Source organism: Nicotiana tabacum, chromosome 4 (genome assembly GCF_000715075.1).
Source record: "Nicotiana tabacum cultivar K326 chromosome 4, ASM71507v2, whole genome shotgun sequence".
Taxonomy (NCBI): domain Eukaryota; kingdom Viridiplantae; phylum Streptophyta; class Magnoliopsida; order Solanales; family Solanaceae; genus Nicotiana; species Nicotiana tabacum.
In genome coordinates, this window is record NC_134083.1 from 79,103,314 (window position 1) to 79,125,135 (window position 21,822).

Below are 21,822 nucleotides of genomic sequence, written 5' to 3' on the forward strand. Positions count from 1 at the left end.
ATTAAAGAAAATAATATTTCTTTGATGATTCTTCTTTCCTTTTGTAAATGAAAACAAAACTTACACTAAAAATATGACTTTTTTTATGGTTTTCGATTTTCTTAAATAAAACCCACTAAATTGAAATAAAAAGTCTAAAAATCAAGGTAAGAGTCTAAAAAGAAAAATTTTACGCTAAAAGGTTGCAAAAGCCGGATTCAATAAAAAATTAGGAGATCACATACAACATTGCAACCTATATAAGTAGTGTAAGACGATGGCAATGGCAGAATATAATTTGTAGCAAAACACATTGCTTCCCCACTAATTGATCGAAGTATCAAACGCAGAAAGAAATCATAAGATGGCTTCATCATCTCCTAATCCCACCCCTTCTGCATCCATAATCTCAGAGAAGCTCATCAAACCCTCCTCTCTAACTTCTCCTACTAAAAGATGGCACAAGCTCTCCTATCTTGATCAAGCCTTTAGTAACATATACGTTCCCTTTGCACTTTTCTACACCAAAAAACAACTAGATGATGTTTCAATGGATCCTACTAAAATATCTTATATTCTTGAAGACTCATTATCCAAAACACTATCGTCATATTATCCATACGCGGGAAGACTTAAGGATAATACTATTGTGGATTGTAATGTTGCTGGTGCTGAGTTTGTACAAGTCCAAATCAATTCCCCTATATCTGAATCACTTCAATGGCATAATAATGCTATTGAAGAGATGATATTTCCACAAGGGTTGCGTTGGTCTAATTGTACAAATCGTGCATTAGTTGTAGCTCAAATCAGCTACTTCAATTGTGGAGGAATAGTTGTCAGCATGTGTATATCCCACAAAGTTGGAGATGGACAATAGTGGTTACAATCTTTTTAAGGACTGGGCCATGACATCTCGCGAGCCAAACCAGTTAACAAAACCTCGTATGTACTATGTCGAGGAATCTATCTTTCCTCCGCCACCTAGTGGTCCTTTCCTATCCCCACTTTGCACATCCAACAAAGATGAAAGCATTCACAGAAGGTACACTTTTTCTGGCCAAAAACTTGATGAACTTAAGGCCTCAGTAGCTGCTAAATCAAGTGTCAAAAATCCGTCGCGCAATGAAGTTGTCAGCGCACTTCTCTTTAAAAGTTTCGTTGCTGCAGTAAAAGCAAACTCTGGTAATCCACTCCAACCATGGGTCATGACTCAAACTTTTGACTTGCGAGAGCAAAAATATTGTGACAGTGTCTTTCATATCTATACTCACTGAGGAAGACATGACATTATCAAATATAGTGACCGAAATGAGAAAAGGAAAAGAAACATGTCTGCAGTAGAGATAATGCCAGAGATAATCTACTTCTTATAAAGAGTTTCTTGAGCTAGCATCAAAAGAGAACATTCTTCAAAACTCAAGAAAATGCATTTCGTTTTAGCAGCTTAGTGAAATTTCCACTTCATTAAATCGGTTTTGGCTGGGGAAAGCCTGCAAAAGTGAGCATACCAAATGGCCCAAATAACAGATTAATCATCTTGGTGGGTAACCAAAGTGGAGGGATTGATGCATTTGTGTCACTGAGATAGCAAGATATGTCTGTCTTTGAATATGACGTGGAGCTTCTTGAATTTGCTACTCCAGTTCCAAATTTTTAGAGGATCAACATCATGCTTTTGTGTGTGTCTTGTATTTTTTTAGGGTAATAAGCTTGTCGCAGACCTACTTTTGCTGTTGAGTTCCCTACAGGATCATAGTTGTCTTTTGTTGATATGCAATGTATAGAATACATCTTCAGGACTAGAGAATAAAGGATAGCAAACACTTGTTTTGGGGTAAATTCAAAATGTACCACTGAGAATTGCAAAAAGAGCTCGAACATAATCGCATCTTATGGGGCGCAAAAGAAGCTCCTTTTGAGGAATATTTACATTTTGGTATCTGTACTTGCCGCAGAAGTGAATGGAAACACAGCTGCCTAAGCATTTGATTGTTAACAAGCATCGTCTGAAGGTATCAGACTGAAGAGAGAGAGAGAGAGAGAGACTGAAAAAGAATCAGACTGAAGGTATAATAGAGCCCTTGAACAATGTGAATCATTAATTTCTAATTTAGAACGGCAGATGCCACTGTATGACCTCTATAAAACATTAAATTAGCGTATCTTACCCTTAAAAGACAAAAAAGTCATCTAGCCACGATAACATTAAGAAAACAGACGTTGAAAATTCGGAGATGAAGATCCAGCCACAAAGCTGTATCACTACCAAATCCATTGCTAGATTGTGAAATATTGTCACACGGGTATTCAGCTTCTAGTAGAATCATTGTCTTGGCTTTGGAATTGCTCTAGTATTAGGTTACAATTGTTGATTCCACGCGCATCAATAAGACCATGGTTCCACAGTTTGACCATGAATAATCTCCAGCAGCTGCCATAAAACACTGGATTATACATAAAAGCTACACTAGAGATGAGGAAAAACGAGTACATGCTACTGTAGATGATGAGCAATTATCACATATTGAGATAAACCTAAATCGGCAATTTTAAGGGAAAACCAGTGCCACTAAAATGTCTAGACGTTTGTTGATGGCACTATAACTACTTCATCAGATCTGAGAAAACATGTATTTATGTGACAAAACCAACAATTAATTTGTTTGCATGAGTAAAGAAAAATGAGCCACCCAAAAAACTGTAAATAAGATAAACAAGCTCAGAAATTCCCAATAAGCATCGTGATCATGAAATAGACCAACATTCTAATACATATTAGTAGTGTTCAACAAAAAACAGAGCAGTTTCTTTCTGGGAAACATACAGGATCTCAGATGAACCAAACAAAGGCACGATACAGGTGTATGGATTGGATAGCATCGGATAGAAATAACAGTGAAATGTCGACACAAGTAACTAAGAAGATTAATTACCACAACAAGGCCGGTGCTCGGGCGAACTCATCACCATGCAGCTTTGAAAAAGCCTCACATGCCCAAGGAATGTGACCATCTGCCAACACCCTGCCACAGTAACAAGAAAGATGTTATACAAATATAAAAATATAGAAAATAAAGAGGAAAGGTCGCACTTTAAATAAACTGAGACTCAAAATTAACAAATTTCTGAAACTAAAGGGGAATGAGCCAAGAAACAAACTCATAGTAGCCCAACTTGAATTAGAAGCTTCTCTATAGTACTTAATCTCCTCTTCTCACCCCCAGACCCACACAATCCTCTTGTTCCACCATCAATTCTCCCTTTGTTGCTCTTTACATCCAGCAGAAAGGGAATTCAGCAACCGAACTTTTCCAACAGGCATCCCTTTATCACCAGCAAGTATGCAATTCAGCACGAGAAGACCACACTTGTTGCCCTTTGTTGCTTTATACAACTTTTGTTTTTTGCTTAATATATTATTATTCTGATAATTTTACCAGTCTGCTTGTGCATGAAGAGGGAAGAAAGACAGACCCAACTTCAAAACACATTTACTTCAGTGAGAAGTTCGTGTAACTTTATAAGAACAGAGAAACAGGTTAGCTGCTTCTCGAAAACCCTTAAATGACGCAGCATTTTCCAGAAGTTCTCAAAAATGTCTATTTGAAAGCATCAAATAAAGGACGGCCTTCTCTTTTTCAAGGAACTCTTCTTTTGTCTTTCTCTTTTCCTATTTTCCAGGCAGTAGATGAAGGTACAAGGTGATGTCACTCTCATACTGAAACTAGCAAGTTGGCTGGTAACCAATGGCATTTACTCGCTAATATAACATTGTTTTTGGTTAAACGAAGATGAAAGGTAGCGGAGGGAGGTGGACTGGTCTATCTACTTCCCTAAAACGATTGTCCCGCCCTTCTCTTTTGCACAATGGTAAAGAAGTAAATGAGACTTACCTTCTTATCACTCCACCTATTTCGGGGAAGGTTGGAGAAGCTAATCGCAGATTGTTGCACTTTTACTACATTCCTAAGTTACCCACCATCTACTATTACTTCACCGGCCCTCCCTCTTCACCCAAACAGAAAAAAAGAGCGGACGATACACACATCTCCATACCCCAGCACTCTGAATAATAATAGGAAAAACCATACAAGCAAATAAAATCACATACAAAATAAGATAGTACCTTTGCTTTCTAACAAATGAGTTCCACAGATGCATCATTTGCTTCTCATCTTTGGTAACATCCACGAAATCATCAAGCATCTGTAATATGTCTCAGGTTAGTTGAACGATTTCTTCAAATAACTTATACAATCAAAATCTTGCCTCTTGAATTAACTAAACTTTGCAGCAGTTCCCAAGGGAAATCAGTTGGAGGGAACAATTTGGGTAACCTTTAGTAGTTCTCAAATGCATTATATTAAAGCAGCTTAAGGAGTTCCATGATTCTGCCTAACATTCAAGTTGAGACTATACAGTTCCTTCAAATGACAAGCAAGTATTGGGCGAAAAACGTTTATCATCCAGTCAGAACAAGACATCAGAACACACCTTTCCCTAGTTGGTTTCAGTGGTCGATATTCATCCAAACCATTCAAAATACCATTTTCATTCATATGAAGAAAAATCAAAGGCGATTTGCCTAGTCTGTATCAGATTTAAGGAAAATGGTGGATCATGAATAGATAACATTCTGCAAAATGCTCAGACCTTGATTTTAGTTTTAAGCAATTACAGGATATATCCTTTAGATCAATGAAATTTACCACTTATCAAAAGTTAAATGAGATTTTGATTCAATTACAACTGCATCAGCAGCAAGCCATATTGACGCTACTGCTTGCTGATAATTTTCAAAACTCTAGTATACATGGGACAATATAACTCACTGACACAATATAGAGAAATGTAATACATATGTCCCTCCAGGATCATGAATAAATAACATTCTGCAAAATGCTCAGACCTTTCTCCTCTACCCTTATCCCCTTCCCAAGTGTCCTTACTCATGCCCTAGCCCCTCAATGACAACGACCCGCCTCAAGCCCACCACCACCCACCAAAAAAAACCTGCATTGATACTGATGATGGTCTGCCTGCCTCCATCTACCCTCTATGATGACGATCTCCCTCCACTGTCACACAGTGGCAATCTCCACTTTTAAATATCTGATTAAATTTACTGTAATTCGGTGTTTTTCAGTTTTTCTGTAACTTCTCATCAGCAATCCTTTATTTCTAAATGTCTTATGATTTATAATCGTACTTTTCTAGCTCTCTTTCTTTTTCTTTGGATGCGCTTTGCAGTATTTTCACCATTTTTACTATGATCTCTTTCTGCAAATTGTTCATTTTCTACATTTTTCCTTTATTTATCAGAATTTTATCCAAATGTTGTTGCTGTAATTTCTCTCTCCCCTCTCCCTCCCTCCCACCCTCTTCTTTTTGCTAGATTTTTATTTCTTCTGCTATACGTGTTTTCTTGTAAGTTCTTTTAGTTGGACGATTGAATTGTTAGTGTGTAGGATTTGTGATAATCAAGGTGGAATGCCCATGGAATTATTAGAAAAAATAGATGCAGCACTTTGCAATTCAAATATCGACTTGTGGCACAGGGTATTCATAGAGCTAATTGTGATCTGCTTGTGACGAAAATGTGGACTGCATAACTGCAGGAGAAGTGCAATCCGGTCATTAGCCTGGTATAAAAAAATGGAAAGTAGTCCAGCTAATAATCCCGTCACTGTAACCAAATTACGGTTACTAAGTCCTGTTTGGCACACTAAAAGACCCTTTATAGATTAATCCCACTACTTTCAAGCCCAAAATTTGGAAGACCCAATTTGAGAATGAAGAGAGTAATTTTGAATGGCATAATAAGTTCAGTTAATACCCCTTATCAAAAAATAAGTTAACACAATATACTTAAAAAAATTGTTACAACGAATGAAAGTGGGAAAGTTTAATTTTTTTTGATAATGAAAAGTGGGAAAGTTTAATAAGAGGATATAACAGTAAGCCTAATATATAGTTACTTCAAATAAGTTAAGAGAGCAAGTTGTTGCCATTTATTTGAAGGGTCAAGACAATTAGGACAAAACTATCCCAAAAAGTCAGCCAACTAATTTGGATGCAGAGTAAAATAAAGAAGCAAACTATATAATTATGCTGCATACCCTTCGATCTTCAAGATCTGCAACATCATCATCAACTTCATCCTCGCTGTCTCGATCTGATAAAACTTGCTCCAGTGCCATGGGCTTCATCCCAATAAAAATTTTCATTAGCAAACATATGGTTAAAAGGACTCCTCATTGCTTCCCAGATTTCTAAAGACATATATTGGCTATCAGTTCTTCGGAAGATTTTAAGATTCATTACAAGTAGACAAACATTTCAAAATTTATTCAATTTTGTGTCATATTCAGCAAGATAATTCACCCCCAGACCCCAAGAACTGGGGCTATTTCAAATGGACACCACACACAAGGGAAGCCAATATTGAACTGTCATTATTTAGATCTTCGATTTGTTCAAGTGAAATTTTATATATCCAATGAATGATACCCAAACAAGTGAATTTTGCCGCATCTCTGATTAAACGACAAACATGAAAAGTGAACAGGGATAGAGTTTTTACAACTTAATATTGTAGGAAGCTTCCAACAATAAACCCAACACATCAGTATATGACTACAAACTATAGCAGTACTTTGGCAGTGGCAAAGCCTTCAGTGGTAGGGCTTTTTGATAAAATTGAAACCTAGAGACTGAAGTCTTGATCATTGAATAATTTAGGTTGCTGAATTTTAACTCTCTCCATTGATTGATATGCAGCTAATCTAAAAAGTTAAGGACTTGTTAATGTCTACTATGCTTCTAATTTATTTGAGATTTCTTTTTTTATTATAAGGTTTACTTTTGAAAATTCTTAAAATCAGTCAACGTAATTGTCAAAGAATTATTATGAACTAAATATCTGAACTTCTTGGTTTTAAACATCAACTTTATTTGAGATATGCGACATCTAATGATTTTCTATTCTTCAAATATAGTAACAAGTCAGATTGCTTTAGATTAAATTTAGTAAAGTATTTACAATGGTACCATTAAGAAATTTCTGATCCCGTAATAAAAGATTTTAAATATCGAATTACTTAGCACACTGAGTTCCAAGTGCTGATTTAATATTTCATAAGCTTTCACACCAAATACATTAGAAGACAAAATTAGTAGTTTTCCACAGGAATAGGGAGCCAGCTGGTAGCTTCAGATCTTTTGTCACCCATGTAAATCCTTCAGTTACCTCCAAAACACGATAGTAAAAGGGAAGCCGATTAATCAACACACAGGCAATTTAAACTCAAAACTACAATGGTTCCCACAGATTTCACAAACAGACAAAACAGCGCAAATATTGCTCCAATTCGTCAAATATATAATCCAAAAAATATATCTTCTGATACTATTTAACTTGTATAAAAAAATATATCTTCTGATACTATTTGAAATATTTAAATGCAGTTTTCAAATAATTTCAGCATCACCAAGGCTTCCTTAATTTATGTATCCCCTAAGTTCAACTCTTGTTATTTTTTTCAGATGCTTCAACTCCCAAAGCGACAAAAACAATGTAAGAAGCTGGAGTCAATTTTTGGATGAAGAAACCTCTTTATAAAGAGAAAAATATAGATTAGAAGATTTAGCTTGTATAAAACGTTATTGGTTTGATACCAATAATGGTAATCGTTTCAGTATCTTAAGGATACATATATATCCCTGATTGAAATTAATTTATAATGCTACATACCCTGTCTCGTATAGAGTATCACAAATCTATTTGACAAACTTGGAAACTTACAGGAACTATATTTTCCTTTTTTGTCCTTCCAAATTCACCATGTGTAATACAAGTTGTACTTCAACTAATTAAGCTACAGAAATTTTTTCTTCAATTAGAATACAATTATCTAAACAAGCTGCAGAATGTGTGGCTTCCTAGTTACAACTATATGTATGAATCATCTTGTACAGAAGTGATAGGTCAATATGTTTTTAATGCAGAGAACAAAATAGTTCTCACGGAATAGGTTCCTTTTTTCAGTTAAGTAAACATAATAAATAAAGCAGCACTCAAGGAGCATGCTACCCGTAAACAAAATATGTATGCAATTTCTCAGGGAAAAATAAAAGATGGCTACACATTCTCCTCTTTTTGATTCATTTTTTTGGCAGATAATAATGTATTATGCTACTTCATTTTTCAATATCACGGATGACACACATGATCAAATAGTTCTAACATTAGAAACAAATAATCCTTCAAAACTTGACTGTAGTGAATCAAAAAATTATCCCATGTTTCCTTCCGGATAAATGAACACCCTCCCATGTTCTCATATCCAGTGCGCCCACAAGTTGGTTAACGACTTTGAGATGCCAATTGATCCTCTCTTATACCAAGTATAAATTGTTCATCATTTATATTTTTTAAGAAGGCGATTCTATATAGTTGCAAGGAGGTAATCCATCATTCACTGATAGGATACTCTGCTTCAGCCTTGGGTCAATTATACAACCTATCAAGCAAGACCAAATGCAGACATATTGGCACACTGACTGAATTTTTAAGTGCAACGTCCACTCTGTAAGACTCTAAGACAACTGTATACATTGAGTAAATACAAAATAATCCTGATTGTTAAGCATTTCACATTCTAGTCCATCATCAGTAGGAATAGCAGTTGCTTTATGAGGAACCAAAAAGAAATTCCAAGATCCCAGAGCACAAGGTAAGAAATTGATTACCTGGGCTCTATGAGAATGAAAGAATTGCCTTTTTTGCAGGAGTGCACGACTGTAAAAGAAAAAACAGCATTGTATTAAAAGCCAGACAATCTTATCTACGAACTAGAAAGGTAAACCATAATACAGAAAATTGTGTAGTCAATTTTCTCGCAATTAGTATCACATCAAAGACATTAAGCAAAACCAAGAAACACAAAAATACAGATAATACAGAAAAGCATCACTGGACAGTCTCAATACAATCAATTTTTAGCATTCTTAACCTAGATAGGAACCAGTCCTAATTTTGTAGGATATAAGCTCAAATAGGATTTAACAGCTGACAGAGAAAGAGAGGGAAAGGGTTCGACGCATCCATCAAATGGGAAGTAAAGCGCAGTCAACGAGAAACTCAAAACACGAGTGTACCATCAAACTACAGAAAGGATAGTCGAGAACCAGTCCGTCTTGCCAATACTAAAATCGTGATCATGGTCTAGGTTTCTAATAAAGTTAAGATTGAGGCTATCTAAAAGGCAGAACAGAAAACCACCATAACCAGGCACTATTAGGCACTAGACCTAAGGCAAAGACCATATTTGAAGATGGGGGCACCCTTGGATTTTTTGAAACACTAGAGGGCTAGTATATCCTTCATAGATACAACTTCATAACTGACGTAGGTCCAAGTTGGATACAGTGAACCTACTGGTCACTAAACTAGAGGCCAAGACAGAATTTGAAGGTATGGGGCACCATTGAATTATTGAGAAAAAACTAAAGGGGGAGGAAGTATCTTTCACAACTCACAAGAATTTCCTAAAATTCTCAAAATTACAGACATCAAAACCTCAAATTTACAAAACATGGGAGCATGTTTACACCCCACCTCCCAAAAACAAGCACCATAACTGCAGTAGGCCCAATGGGGTACAGTAATAAAAGGGAAATAATAGCTCCACATTAGACAGCCAATAGTCCACAGTGAAGTTCAAGGGACTAATGCCTACTGCAGCAAACAAAATCAGCTAATTGATGATTTATTGGACACCGTACTGAAGCTCTTCTGCAGTGAAATCTTTTCCACCCAAAATAATTTAGTTAAATAAAAAATGCTACTCGACACTGTGCCTTCGAACATACTTTCTGGGATCAGAGCGCTCAACTGATAACTTTCTTGACTTGGCAAACTGAAGCAGTGCTGGGGGTGCAAGGGTGCTTCCTGGTACTGATTGCACAGAGTCAGGATCTGGATACAAGTGACCAGTTGCAGAGGAAACGCCTGCACCATTGGGACTTGATGGATCACACTCTACAGCCTCAGCAATGCCTGATAAATTTTCAACAAAAGTGTCCACACATGAGCAGAATGACAGCAGTTATTTCATGAAATTCTTCTTCAATAATCATGCAAAGTGCTAGAGGAATAAGCCTTATCTTACAACTTGCTACAAGTTGTATGAAAAGAACAGTACACTACCCCCTTCCCTCCCTCCTCTCAAATAACACAAATAACAGAAAGTCAATATCGCTGGAACAATAGTTAAACAGAAGTTAATGGCATTCAACAGTTGGGCTGGCATAAAGACACCAATATTTCAGATTATACGTTAGATTATGCCACTTAGTAACTTGGCAAATTTCTCCTCTTCCATCAAGCAATTGGGTAATTAACTTCGCAAAGCAAGAATCTGAGTTAGCAAATGAATGGACATTAGGACTAAAATTGACTTGGCAGATATTCAAACCTATGCATTTTGGATTATGAATTGTTGTTTGAGTCCAGAGTTACTTAGGAAAATTTCGAGGGGAAATTGAACAGAACTCAAGTTGTAACAACCCATGGACCGCTCGCGTTGAACTCGAAAGGGGTTCGCTGTGAAATTTGTCTTAGGCAAACCCCACATCGCCTCATCAAAATGGGAGGGAAAGTTAGGAGCCACGTGAGGGTGAGTTCAAGATTCAACTGTGGAGACCCCTTTTGGGTTAAAGCCCAAAAGGGACAAAAACGTGAGGCCCAAAAGCCTTGCGATAGCCCAGAGGGGTCGGGCCAAAGTGGAAAATACTTTGTCAGCAGACCTGGGCACATCTGGGACACGCTCAAGCAGTTGGGCCATGCGTCTCATGGTACGCCCCACCTATGCCGCAAGATGATTGGCATTCACCTTGCACTGGGGCACGCTACAGTTCCAACGGTTAAAACATTGGAACAAATAAATCACATATACATAAATGCAAAAGCTAAAATTCTATATAAGCGCGTTTAGGTACATAAAAGATCTTCACTCTGTCGGCAAGTACTATAGGGGAGAAGGAGGTGATTGATGTAGCTTAAACCTATCTATTACTCCCTCGTAACCCTCCCACCCTAATAACAAGGAGAGAGACTGGGTTCACATGATCATAACATTCAATGGTTTATTTTTTTCCATTTTGCTTTCACCCTCCTATTGTCTTTCCATTACCAAACACTTTTGTTTTCTTTCAACTACTATTACTCTGATTTTAATTTAATTTTTAATATTTATAGATGCATACAAGCATGTGTGCACTTGGTATGAAATTTATATAATCATTATTCCACCAAGATATTTTTTCATTGATAACTGAGAAATACACGAGGTATGGGTGGCTAATAGGCCGAGTCGAGTCAGCTAGGCACACTACCGGCACACAAAAGAACCGGACCGACCCGGCCCACATATAGGAAGGGGGTTAGGGTGCGCTGGTACAGGTTAGGGGGCTGGAGTGGGCTGGTACACTTTGGCTCGGAACCAGGACCGGCCCACATATAGAAAAACTGGTAGCCCGGCACACTAACCCACCAATTTTGTTTCCTTGGTCAAAATATGTTCATTGGAAATGGACAACTTTCAAAGTTGGCCATTGCTTAATGGCCTAAACGGCTAAATCAGCACCTCAACCCCCAAAACATCCCCACCCCTACCAAAAAATTATATTTTTAACCCCCTACTTAGAAAGTTACACTTTGGCCCTATTGTACAAAAAACAAAATACACCCAACTCTTCTTAACATTTTGAAATGGTGGAAGGATAACTTAAAACAATTTCTTATTCTTTCCAAAATGGCTCGGGATGTGCTTTTAGTTTCAACCATGGCGTCAGAAAGTGCTTTTAGCCAAACAAGGATGTAATTTTGAGACAACAAACACTCATTGGTTGGGCCAACATTGAAAACGCTAGTCTGTTTCAGCGATTGGGTTAGAGCGAAAAAATTCAAGAAATGAAGGCATAGAAGAAAAGCAACTGGAGTAGGGGTGCTTACCGGGCAGTTCAATTGGAGATATGCGCTAAACAGTTCGGCTTAGCAGTTATCAATTTTTAAATGTACCAAACCGCTAACTGAACCAATAAGATATTGGTCGGTTCAGTTTTGATTTAGCAGTTATCGGTAATGCACACAAGATATGTATTCCAACGACCAAAGATTCAAAAGGAGAAATAATTGGAATGCCATTTTGGATTGAATGATATTCCAAATCACATTCAAGGTTTAAATTAATTAGCTTTAGATTCTGGTTTAGAGTATACAAGATTAAAAACACAAACTGAAGAAGAAAAGCTAAGAACCTGGGCCCTGGTTGGCTAATGGCTGAGCACCACTGATTCTTTCTAATTGATGGTGCATCTTCCCTTGTTTTATAATTAAAAAAAGAAAGATGTATTCTAGGGAAGTCGAGCTCAATGGAACAAAGAGGGGATTTTTCTTAATTCGTCACCTTGGTTAATCGTGGACAAAGAAACTTATCTGATACTGGAAGTTGGAATGGAGATTGGAGAATGTACGTGGACAGTGGACTGGAGGCCGGAGGCTGGAGGCTTGGAGCAGTGGAGCTGAGCGAAGGGCTTTAGGGTTTTTTAAGATATTTTATATACATGAGGGTAGAAATATAAATCTAATAATTCTTAATGCGTTAACAGCTAAACCAATAAGGAAAGTGAGCAAACCGCTACTACAAACCGTTAACTAGAAAATTCGAAACCGTTTCCCAAACGTTCAGCCGATAATCGGATACCAATAAACTAATTTACTGTTCGATTTTGAACAGCCCTAGACCGGATGACGAAGCACATGAAGACGTCATGACAATGTCATCTGACCAAAGTGGCGAGAAGCGATAATCAAGATAGTCTAATACCAACTAATCCTCCTTGTATTGATATTGAGGAGATGTCTAATTCTTTAAGAAACTTTTGATATTTTTCATTCATCTATTGTACTTTGAAGTTACTCTTTATTTCTTTTACTTCAGTAGAAACTCTCGAGTCTTGTTGTAATTGCAAGTTTAAAGTTCAAAAATCAAAATACAAAATTGCAATTTGTATTGAACTTGAAAATTTCAAATCTCAAAGTTATACTTAAAAATCTAAGGCTAATTGAGCTTTTGAGGATTTGTTTTTCAAAATTTGTGTCCAAATACAAAATCCAATACTTTAACTTCAGTTTAGTAGTTTCTCATTTTTTACCTCATCAAACTTTAAAGTTTAAAGTAGAAAACTATTGTGGTAGAATGTAAGTTAGTAAGTAATTTGCAAGTTTAAACATTAAAGTTAGTAAGCAATTTGCAAGTTTAAACTTAATAAATTTAAAACTTTGAGCCTTTGAGGAAATGTATCCAAATACCAAAATTCCAAATCCAGTTCTTCAATTCACCTTTGTATTAAAATTAAAAGGTTGTAAAAAAAATCCCCAACACACATTTCCAATACATTAACCCCGCCAACTTAGCCTGACACTCAACCCACATCCTTAAGAGGTCGTGGAATGGAGTGTGCTCAACTTTGGCCCAAAGAGCTGGCCCACAACCCGGCACACAAAGGGAAGACCAACTCGACTCGGCACACTGGCTCAATGTGCCTTCGCTTAATGTGTTGAATTGGGTCTGGCCCAGCCCACATGCCAACCATGCCCTGAGGGCCAGTAGCACACAAATTCCACCAAGGTAGTATGCTATGTATTCACTGAGCGACGAGTGTATAAAGGGAACATCTGCTACCATTTTGCCATAGACAAGACAATTTTAATTTTATTGCAAAGTATGCAAGGAAAGATCATCTAGGAAGTTTCTTATCTACAAGAACCAAACAAATTTGCACCTTCAGACAGCAAATATGCACCTTTCACGTACAAAAAAGATGTCGGTGATACTTTGAAAACAAGTAATATTCATTTACATGTATCCATTAAGAAACCATGATCTACCACATTTACAAGGAACACAGAACTAACAACAAATTGAATAATCCAAGGAACACAATGGGTGATCATTACCATTAATCTTGTCATTGATCCCATTCGTTGATGTAGGGAACTCTGAATCTAAAACAAGTGGGTGCACATACTTTGAATTTTGAACTAAATCCTGTCGTTTCCTCCGTCTTAGTGGCTTTGAACTGAACACAAATTACAGGTAAACCAGTAGAATATCATAACATACTTCTGAAATAACATCAAATAGCTACAATACAAACTGAAGGAGCATGATAGTTACATACCAAAAGAAGAATGTTTGTTGCTTAGGATCAACGCCATTAGCAACAATCTGAACAGCAGTCCAGAAAGAAAATTAATTCGCACATTAGAAAAAGCATGACTAGTAAGATTAGTCAAGCAATTTCAAGTATCTGAAATGAATTAAATAATAGAGAACTGACTTCTCAAACCTTTGCCTCACAAAGTTTTAGAGAACGTTAGAATCTAACCAGGTATCATGCAAATAAAAGACATGACCTTCTTAAGGAAATTCACCATTAAACTCTATGGCTTTTCTTTTTATCAAGAACAGTAAAGCTTCCTAGAAGATCAATTGCAGACACGATTACAGAAATCAAAATACCTAAAATAAGAGATAAGCATCCATCTCCTACAGTCATATCAAGCAACTACTTTGCAGTTTAGCAGAGGTGCTCAGAGCAGATGAAACAGACCATATACGATTCACCTCTGAATTAAAAGAAAAAGAGCTGACCTCAGATCTCCACATGTCACTTCTCACAGATACATTTACAGCTTGATATTCTTCATTTACCTACAAAAGATACGAGGTTAAATTTGACAGCTCAGACAAAATCCACAATTAAAAGATAATTTGAAGCTTGCTGAAGTTTACCAACCCAAAATTCAAAGTTGAACAAATCGTGAGATGAGCATAAGTGATATCTCAAACCCTAAAACCAGAAAAGCAAAGATACAAAAATATTAAACTACTTATTTAATCAATCTAAATCAAATTTCTCGCCCAAACATTTCAGGGTGGATACAGTATAGCTTAGTTTTGTTAAAGAAACAAAAGAAGATTATCCCAATCTTTACCTTAAAGCTGGCACATTTTACCAAGCAGAGAGGACATGTGAAGTCCTCAGTCACTGCAAGTTTAGAAAAAATAGCAACTAAGTAGCTTGAACTGCATAAGTTGTGTATGGAAGGAATTTAATCATGGAAAAGAATACCGCTCCTATAGAAGAAAGTAATGCAAATTTCATCAATTTCACCATTCTAAAAGCCATTAACTGCATGCACACCAAGGGCTGAATATATCTTGATATATGTAGAATGCTGACAATTCAAACAGATCAGTTTGACATAGGAAAGACTAAAGTCCGACTAGTAAGTTGGAGACCTTTAGCTGCTTGCTCCTACAATTAATTTCAAAACGACATATGCTGTGCACTATTTTGCTTTATTATGCCCCGACTCTAACATTGTGACTAAGAGATAGTACTCAAAATTTGATGTTAGCCTGCATTTTACATGACCCAACAACATAAAGGATTCATGTCAGTAAAGGAAGGGAGGGTACATCAAAGTAAAGTGAGACGTCCAAGTAACAAAATACCAGTGAGTTCAGGATGCAGTTTAGGCAAGAACATTTTATTTTGAAGAGAACAACAAAATGGAGCTGATCTTTTAACTGGAAAAGAAGCCTGCTTTAATCATTTTAAATCCATCAAAATAACAGAAACCCTTTATAAAACAAAACTAACCAACATAGAGTCTGAGCTAAGTTCAAAAGCACAAGAAACTAACCACCCAGAGCAAACCAAAGATATCAGTAGCAATATCACGATAAATAAAATGAAACCAGCTAAATATGAAGTCAAACAAGCCATAGCTTTACAATAAAATGAAGTTTTACCTTCTGTTCTCTGCAACTTGTTGTTATAGTACCTATAGTTGAAGACAACATTTCCTGTCCTCAACCTAGAAAGCGCAATAAGTAAAAGGATTAGCTACATGTCTACCTCACAATGCACATGAAATTTTTTGAATCTCTTTAACTTAGTAGAAAGCTAAGTAGCCACTTCCAAAATTCTCTTTAAACAAAAGGAAAGAAAAGAAAAGAACTTTTTTTTTCTTTTATAGGTAAGGATATGTTGTTTGCTAAAGAGAAAAGAAAATTTTGAAAAGGGACATGCAGCAGAAAAGACAAAAATCAGCAATCTTTCAAAACCACAGAGAGCATGGTTCGATATTTAGCAATTTTATGATATTGAGTTGCGTCACTACATTCACATTGGGAAACAAGAAGGATCAACAGGCTTGATCAATTTGGGTGAATATGTTGAGTCAATTACAAACGAGTGAAGGTAGCAAAAATGGGTAAGAATGATAAGGTCTACCAGACATGCACAAAACTTGCTGGGAATATAAAAGGAAAAGTTAATCCTGCTCTAACAAGGTAGATATACAACAGTACAATTGTGGGATCTGTCAGTAACTTTTGCTAGAGCAGTATGGCCCTGAATGCTGACCTGATCTAAAGAGCCAAATCTACCTAGGGGCACGGGCTTAAATAAGCAATAAACTGAATGCAAATAGGTGCAGGGGGGAAGAGTTAACACAATGCTGGACAATGTTGGAAATATCGGTGTCAACAACAGTAGTACTGATAATTTCTTGTACAGCTAGGTGAAAGGAGCATTGCATAAACAGAAATACAAGAAGGGCAATACACGACAAAATAGAAATGCAATGCAAAAAAGAGACCAGAAATGGGTAACTTCACCGTATTATTCGAGGCAATGAAGTCGTAGGAATGTCATCATAGGAGAATGAATCATAAGCTGATTTTTCTCCAGCACCAGCTTCTTCTGCAGCAATTTTGACTTGCAGCTGCTGTATTGTTGCCTTTCATAATCCAACCATTATTCAAGAAAATCAATTATATAAGCAAAGAGATGAAAAATCTTTTACTACAATCCTCAAAGACATAAGCACTGAGTACAAAATGGCCTACCAGAGCCACAGAACTGCAAGGATACTGCAAGGAAATATGTATGTCTTTGTCCAAACAGTTTGTCTGCAGATGAAGACACAATAACCATCAGAGAAGATGGTTCCTCTTGGTTATTTTTTTCTTCCTTTTTTTTGGGATTGTTGGGGGGTAGTAATTGTTTCTTTTTCCTCAAGGAAGAAATCAAGGATCTCTTGGCAAGAAACAACAACAAAGCCAGTGTAATCCCACTAGTGGGGTCTGGGGAGGGTAGTGTGTATGCAGACCTTACCCCTACCTTCAGAAGATAGACACGTTGTTCAGTAACAACAGGAAGATAACAAGAAACCGAAGCGAAAGATACTGCAGGTAGTAATAGAAATCTCTTTTTTTTATAAGTAAACAAAAGTGATACTCCTTCCGGTCCATAATAAGTGACCTTTTGACCTTTGGAACACCCCTTAAAAAAATATTAACTCCTAGAAAGAAACAAAAGGTGTTTTGACTAAATTACCATTAATTAAAATTTGTATATTGTTAACTGAACACATTGGGATATGTAAATAAGACCAAATTTGGAAAAATAAAGTTAATTTCTTCTTGATTTTGTAAAGAGGACACTTATTTTGGACCAAAATAAAAAGGCCAAAAGGTCACTTCTTAAGGACCAGAGGGAGGTAGCCTATTTGACTGGGCACAGAGTTTAAGAAAAAAGAAAAGATTTTTGAACTTGTGGTGTAAAATGAGACACATATACTTTGTGTGTATACAAATCATTGCATAAAGGTAAATTGTTTCCAAATATGGAAAGGGGTCATTCTTTTTGGCACGGACTAAAAAGGAAATAGGTTCACATAAATTGAAACGGGGGGACTATCTATTCTATTACTACAGGTAGTAATAGAAATCTAAGAATAAGAAAATACAAGATTAACACTAACACTACTGGTATGAAAAAGAAAAACGCTAGACTACCTACTAACCCTCTACCCTAATTCTCGACCTCCACATTCTTCTATCAAGGGTCATATCCTCGGTAACTAAAGCAGCGTCATGTCCTGCCTAATCACCTCTCCCCAATACTTTTTTGGCTTACCTCTACCTCTTATCAGACCCACCAAGGCCAACCTCTCACACCTCCTTACTGGGGCATCTATGCCTCCTCTTCACATGATCAAACCATCTCAGTCTCGCTTCCCGCATCTTGTCTTCCACGGGGACCACTCCCATCTTAACCCGAATATCTTCATTTCTAATCAATCCTGGTATGACCGCACATCCATCTCAACATCCTTATTTCTGCTACTTTCATCTTCTGGACATGGAAATTCTTGACTGGCCAACACTCTGCCAACAATCTGTCTCATACAACATAGTTGGTCTGACCACCACTCTATAGAACTTACTTTTAAGTTTTGGTGGCACAATCTTATCACACAAAACACCGGATACGAGCTTCCATTTCATCCACCCCGCTCCACTACGATGTGTAACATACTCGTCAATCTCCCTATTTCCTTGGATTATAGACCCAAGGCACTTGAAATTTCCTCTATTGGGGATGACTTGTGTATCAAGTCTCACATCCACGTCCGCTTCATGGGTCACGTCACTGACTTGCACTCCACATATTAAAAGAAGATAAAGTTCCTTTTTATCAGGAAAAAATATATGAAAAAAATTATCGGCAACAAATTATGTGTGATTACGCATCACTATTACTTATTTCATTACGTGTGACCATAATATCAATACCAGAATAACTTCATGCGCAAATCAATCAGAAGTACTTCAGCAATGCCCTTTCAGTATCATTTGTCCAGAAGAACTAGCCTCTGCAGAACATCTTGCAATGCCCACTATGAACGGATTCTACATCATGAAACACTAAGTGAAAACAGTCTACCTAGAAGAAGCATCCTCTCTACCAGATATGTGAAGAACCGATGACTTGGTTATCAAGCCCTACACTTATGATTAAAATAATAGAGGACCAGAAATTGCTCGTTTTCACTTCCGGAATTACTAAAGATAATATAAAGGAGCAACATGAGGAAGAGAAAAAATATCTGCCTTAACTAACAAAAGCCAACTCCAAATAGAGTAACGCCTCAGAGAAGGCACATTGATTCAGAGCTTCCGATGTAGTCAAGTGAGCAAATAATGGAGATAGATCATATCCAGATTCAACATTTGTATGGAAGATTTGTCGTGTTTTTAATCCGAGAAGCTGGTTTTAAATCTATTTCGGTATTGTTAAAGAAAAAGGAGGCATATTGAACTGAGTTAGGGCAATCGCAACACCCTCACCAGTGGCTAGACCTCAATTTATTGAGGTGATGCTCTAATGGTATTTGGTTGAAGAAAATTTCCAAAAACCACAAGTTTTGTTAAACTAAGAATGCAAGTTTTGAAGGAGAGAAAAATTAGTTATCAACTCGATCACTCTTCCAGATTGTCAATGAGATGTTGGTTCACAATAAGTCACTAAGCAATATTAAACAAGTACTACATACTTCTATTAGAAACTTCTGCTAGTGTACCTTCATAAAACAAGGGCTCAAGTCAACAGTTGACAACATCTCAGCTCTCTCCCCTAAACTCAAATTGGGAGACTTTTCCCACAATAGATGAAGTAATTCCATCGGCATTCTTCCCAACAAGCAGTGCCCTTCAAGATTCACTATCACAATTTTGAAAATAAGATTAGAACAAGAAAGAAGATGGACCGTGAGAAACCTGAAGAAAAGTTGTTCTTGATGGAGGGAAAACATCCCAACATTCAAACCAACTAAATAAGAAAAAAGGAGGTTATCAGACATAATGAAAAAGTATAAAGCAGCAAAAGACAATAAAGATTGCAGAAAGCCTAATACAACGGAATTTGACATAACAACAACCATTATGTGGTTTTTCTTTTCATGAGCTAATGGAGCTAAGCAATGAGTGCATGTTCCAAGTGCTGAGAAAAGTCTGTGGACTTCGTTGAGATCCATTTGTTGACAACATTCCAGATATAACATTCAAACTTTGTATTATATATTTTAAACATCAAACGACAAACATGAATTCATAATCATGTTTAGGTTTATGGTTGTTTCTTAAGCTGGCCTGTGCTGCCATAAGATTGAGATATAAAAAGTTTCCAGTGTTCCTTTTGAATTTGACTGGTTTCACACAATTGTTGCTGTAGACTTTAGGAATAATATCATCAAATCATGTTTCAAGGTCCTAAATGTGCTAGAACCACCAGCATTGAATTAAAAGACGTCCAAATCTTGTCAGGTCCACAGAGATAGAAAAGAGAAGAAGGGAAAATTAAAGAGACGGTGTTAGTGGATGTGAAGGAGAATCACTTTATAAGGGCATAAAGGGACAAGTAGAAGGATACTCTGAACTTTCCTCAATCAGTTAAGTATGAAGATCCAGAAGGAAATGCTTTCTAAGAAAGACAAGAATAGGAAAGAAATACTATAGACCTAGGTTACCATACTGCAAATACTATGTCATTTCATTATAGTCTTCTTTCTTTTACTTCAGGCTTGTGAAATAGGTCACTCAAAACTGAAGAAACATGCTTCTAGATTTGGCACATTATAGATCGTTAGACTTTCAATATATGCTTAACTTATTCTAAAGCATCAATATGAATACCAAAAGAGAGAACAAAATGAAAAATTGCTGAGTTTGACAAATGCCAGCAATCATAAAGCTTATTTGATACCGGTAACTGCACAAAATAAGGATCTTTCCAACTTCCATGCTACTTACATGGAAATGAAGATGTATCCAAATGATCTCTAGCAAGTTCAGCTGCAAAGGAAGAAACCTTTTATAGTTGGCCCTCATAATGAATCTCAACAAATAAAGTTTCAGAAAACACTTTATACCCACCAAAGCTGACAAACAGGATGACAAGAGAGCCAGCCCTTATTTCAGCTGAAAGTTTATCCATTTCAGGGAGAAAGAATTTTGCTTGAGCTCGATTTATTCCATCAACTCCAGTGAAAGAAGTTGATATGCATGCCCGCCTAAATTGATAGACAGCAGAATGCTGTAACCAATGGCATTAGCGAGGTACCCAACAGCATACAAGATTACTACTAACTGGACGCATTTGCACAAAATAAGAACTTACTGCCTCAGCACCTGCAGCATTTGATACTGGCCTTGCCAAAATTACACACAGAGGAAAAACATTCTGGACCTGTGATTCATCGTTCACAGTTGCTGGTACAGATATTGCCATTTGAATCCTAAAAAATTTAGCCACAGTGGTAAACCAAAGCAATCTAATTGCAAGTATATATACACTGATGAAATCAATGTTATTAAAAGTCATCGCTTGGTTGCTTAATGCGATGAAGTGATGTGAAGCAAGGGGTTATCATTTCATGGTGAAGCCATGTGTTTCAGTGAAGCGTGGGCTTCAAACAATTACCCACAAAGTGATCCTACCAAGAAGCAGCTGATTCTTTGAATTTCACCTTTAAGGACTTAGATTTTTTAGATAAGTAAGGTATTTTATTAATAGAGGTATTTGAATTTCACCTTTAAGGAATTGGCTTTATTTTGCGATAAGTAAAGGTATATTTTATTTTATTTTATTTTTATTGTTAAAAGAAGTCAAGGTATTGTATATTGGTTGCTCAAACTAGTTATTTTAATTGAAATTTGCTTATTATAGTATAAAATTAATATACATTTTGCATTTTTTAATCTTATGAAATTGTGTGTTTCACTTAAAAAAGCAAGCACTTCACTTCGCTTTTCGCCTCAAGCCTCATGGACCTCGTTGCTTTTTTACGCTTTTTGCTTTAAAACAGTGGATGATATTATAAGGTGATATGATGAATAACATGTATCATATTGATCG

The 21,822-nt window shown here is 36.6% G+C and overlaps 1 protein-coding gene and 1 pseudogene across 4 annotated transcripts in view; one reads left to right on the plus strand and one right to left on the minus strand.

The window, feature by feature from the left end:
• The first annotated feature begins 288 nt into the window (after positions 1-288).
• On the plus strand, positions 289-1,752 carry LOC107762028 (acyltransferase Pun1-like; annotated as a pseudogene).
• A 279-nt stretch (positions 1,753-2,031) lies between these two features.
• The window catches only part of LOC107762027 (polycomb group protein EMBRYONIC FLOWER 2), a 28,084-nt gene continuing 8,293 nt past the window's right edge, over positions 2,032-21,822 (minus strand). For 2 of the 4 annotated variants that reach the window (XM_075252066.1, XM_075252068.1), the window contains 18 exons: positions 21,085-21,202; positions 20,841-21,000; positions 20,718-20,759; positions 19,490-19,629; positions 16,971-17,033; positions 16,740-16,861; positions 15,870-15,934; positions 15,047-15,099; positions 14,848-14,901; positions 14,703-14,762; positions 14,230-14,276; positions 14,006-14,127; positions 9,856-10,042; positions 8,734-8,782; positions 6,102-6,185; positions 4,109-4,188; positions 2,916-3,005; positions 2,032-2,413 (listed from right to left, as the gene is read on the minus strand). In XM_075252066.1, the coding sequence (XP_075108167.1) occupies positions 2,290-2,413; positions 2,916-3,005; positions 4,109-4,188; positions 6,102-6,185; positions 8,734-8,782; positions 9,856-10,042; positions 14,006-14,127; positions 14,230-14,276; positions 14,703-14,762; positions 14,848-14,901; positions 15,047-15,099; positions 15,870-15,934; positions 16,740-16,861; positions 16,971-17,033; positions 19,490-19,629; positions 20,718-20,759; positions 20,841-21,000; positions 21,085-21,202 (1,660 nt within the window). In that variant the 3' untranslated portion in view covers positions 2,032-2,289. Of the gene's footprint in view, positions 2,427-2,915; positions 3,006-4,108; positions 4,189-6,101; positions 6,186-8,733; positions 8,783-9,855; positions 10,043-14,005; positions 14,128-14,229; positions 14,277-14,702; positions 14,763-14,847; positions 14,902-15,046; positions 15,100-15,869; positions 15,935-16,739; positions 16,862-16,970; positions 17,034-19,489; positions 19,630-20,717; positions 20,760-20,840; positions 21,001-21,084; positions 21,203-21,822 lie in introns of all 4 variants that reach the window. The other 2 variants (XM_075252067.1, XM_075252069.1) reach the window with 1 other exon arrangement.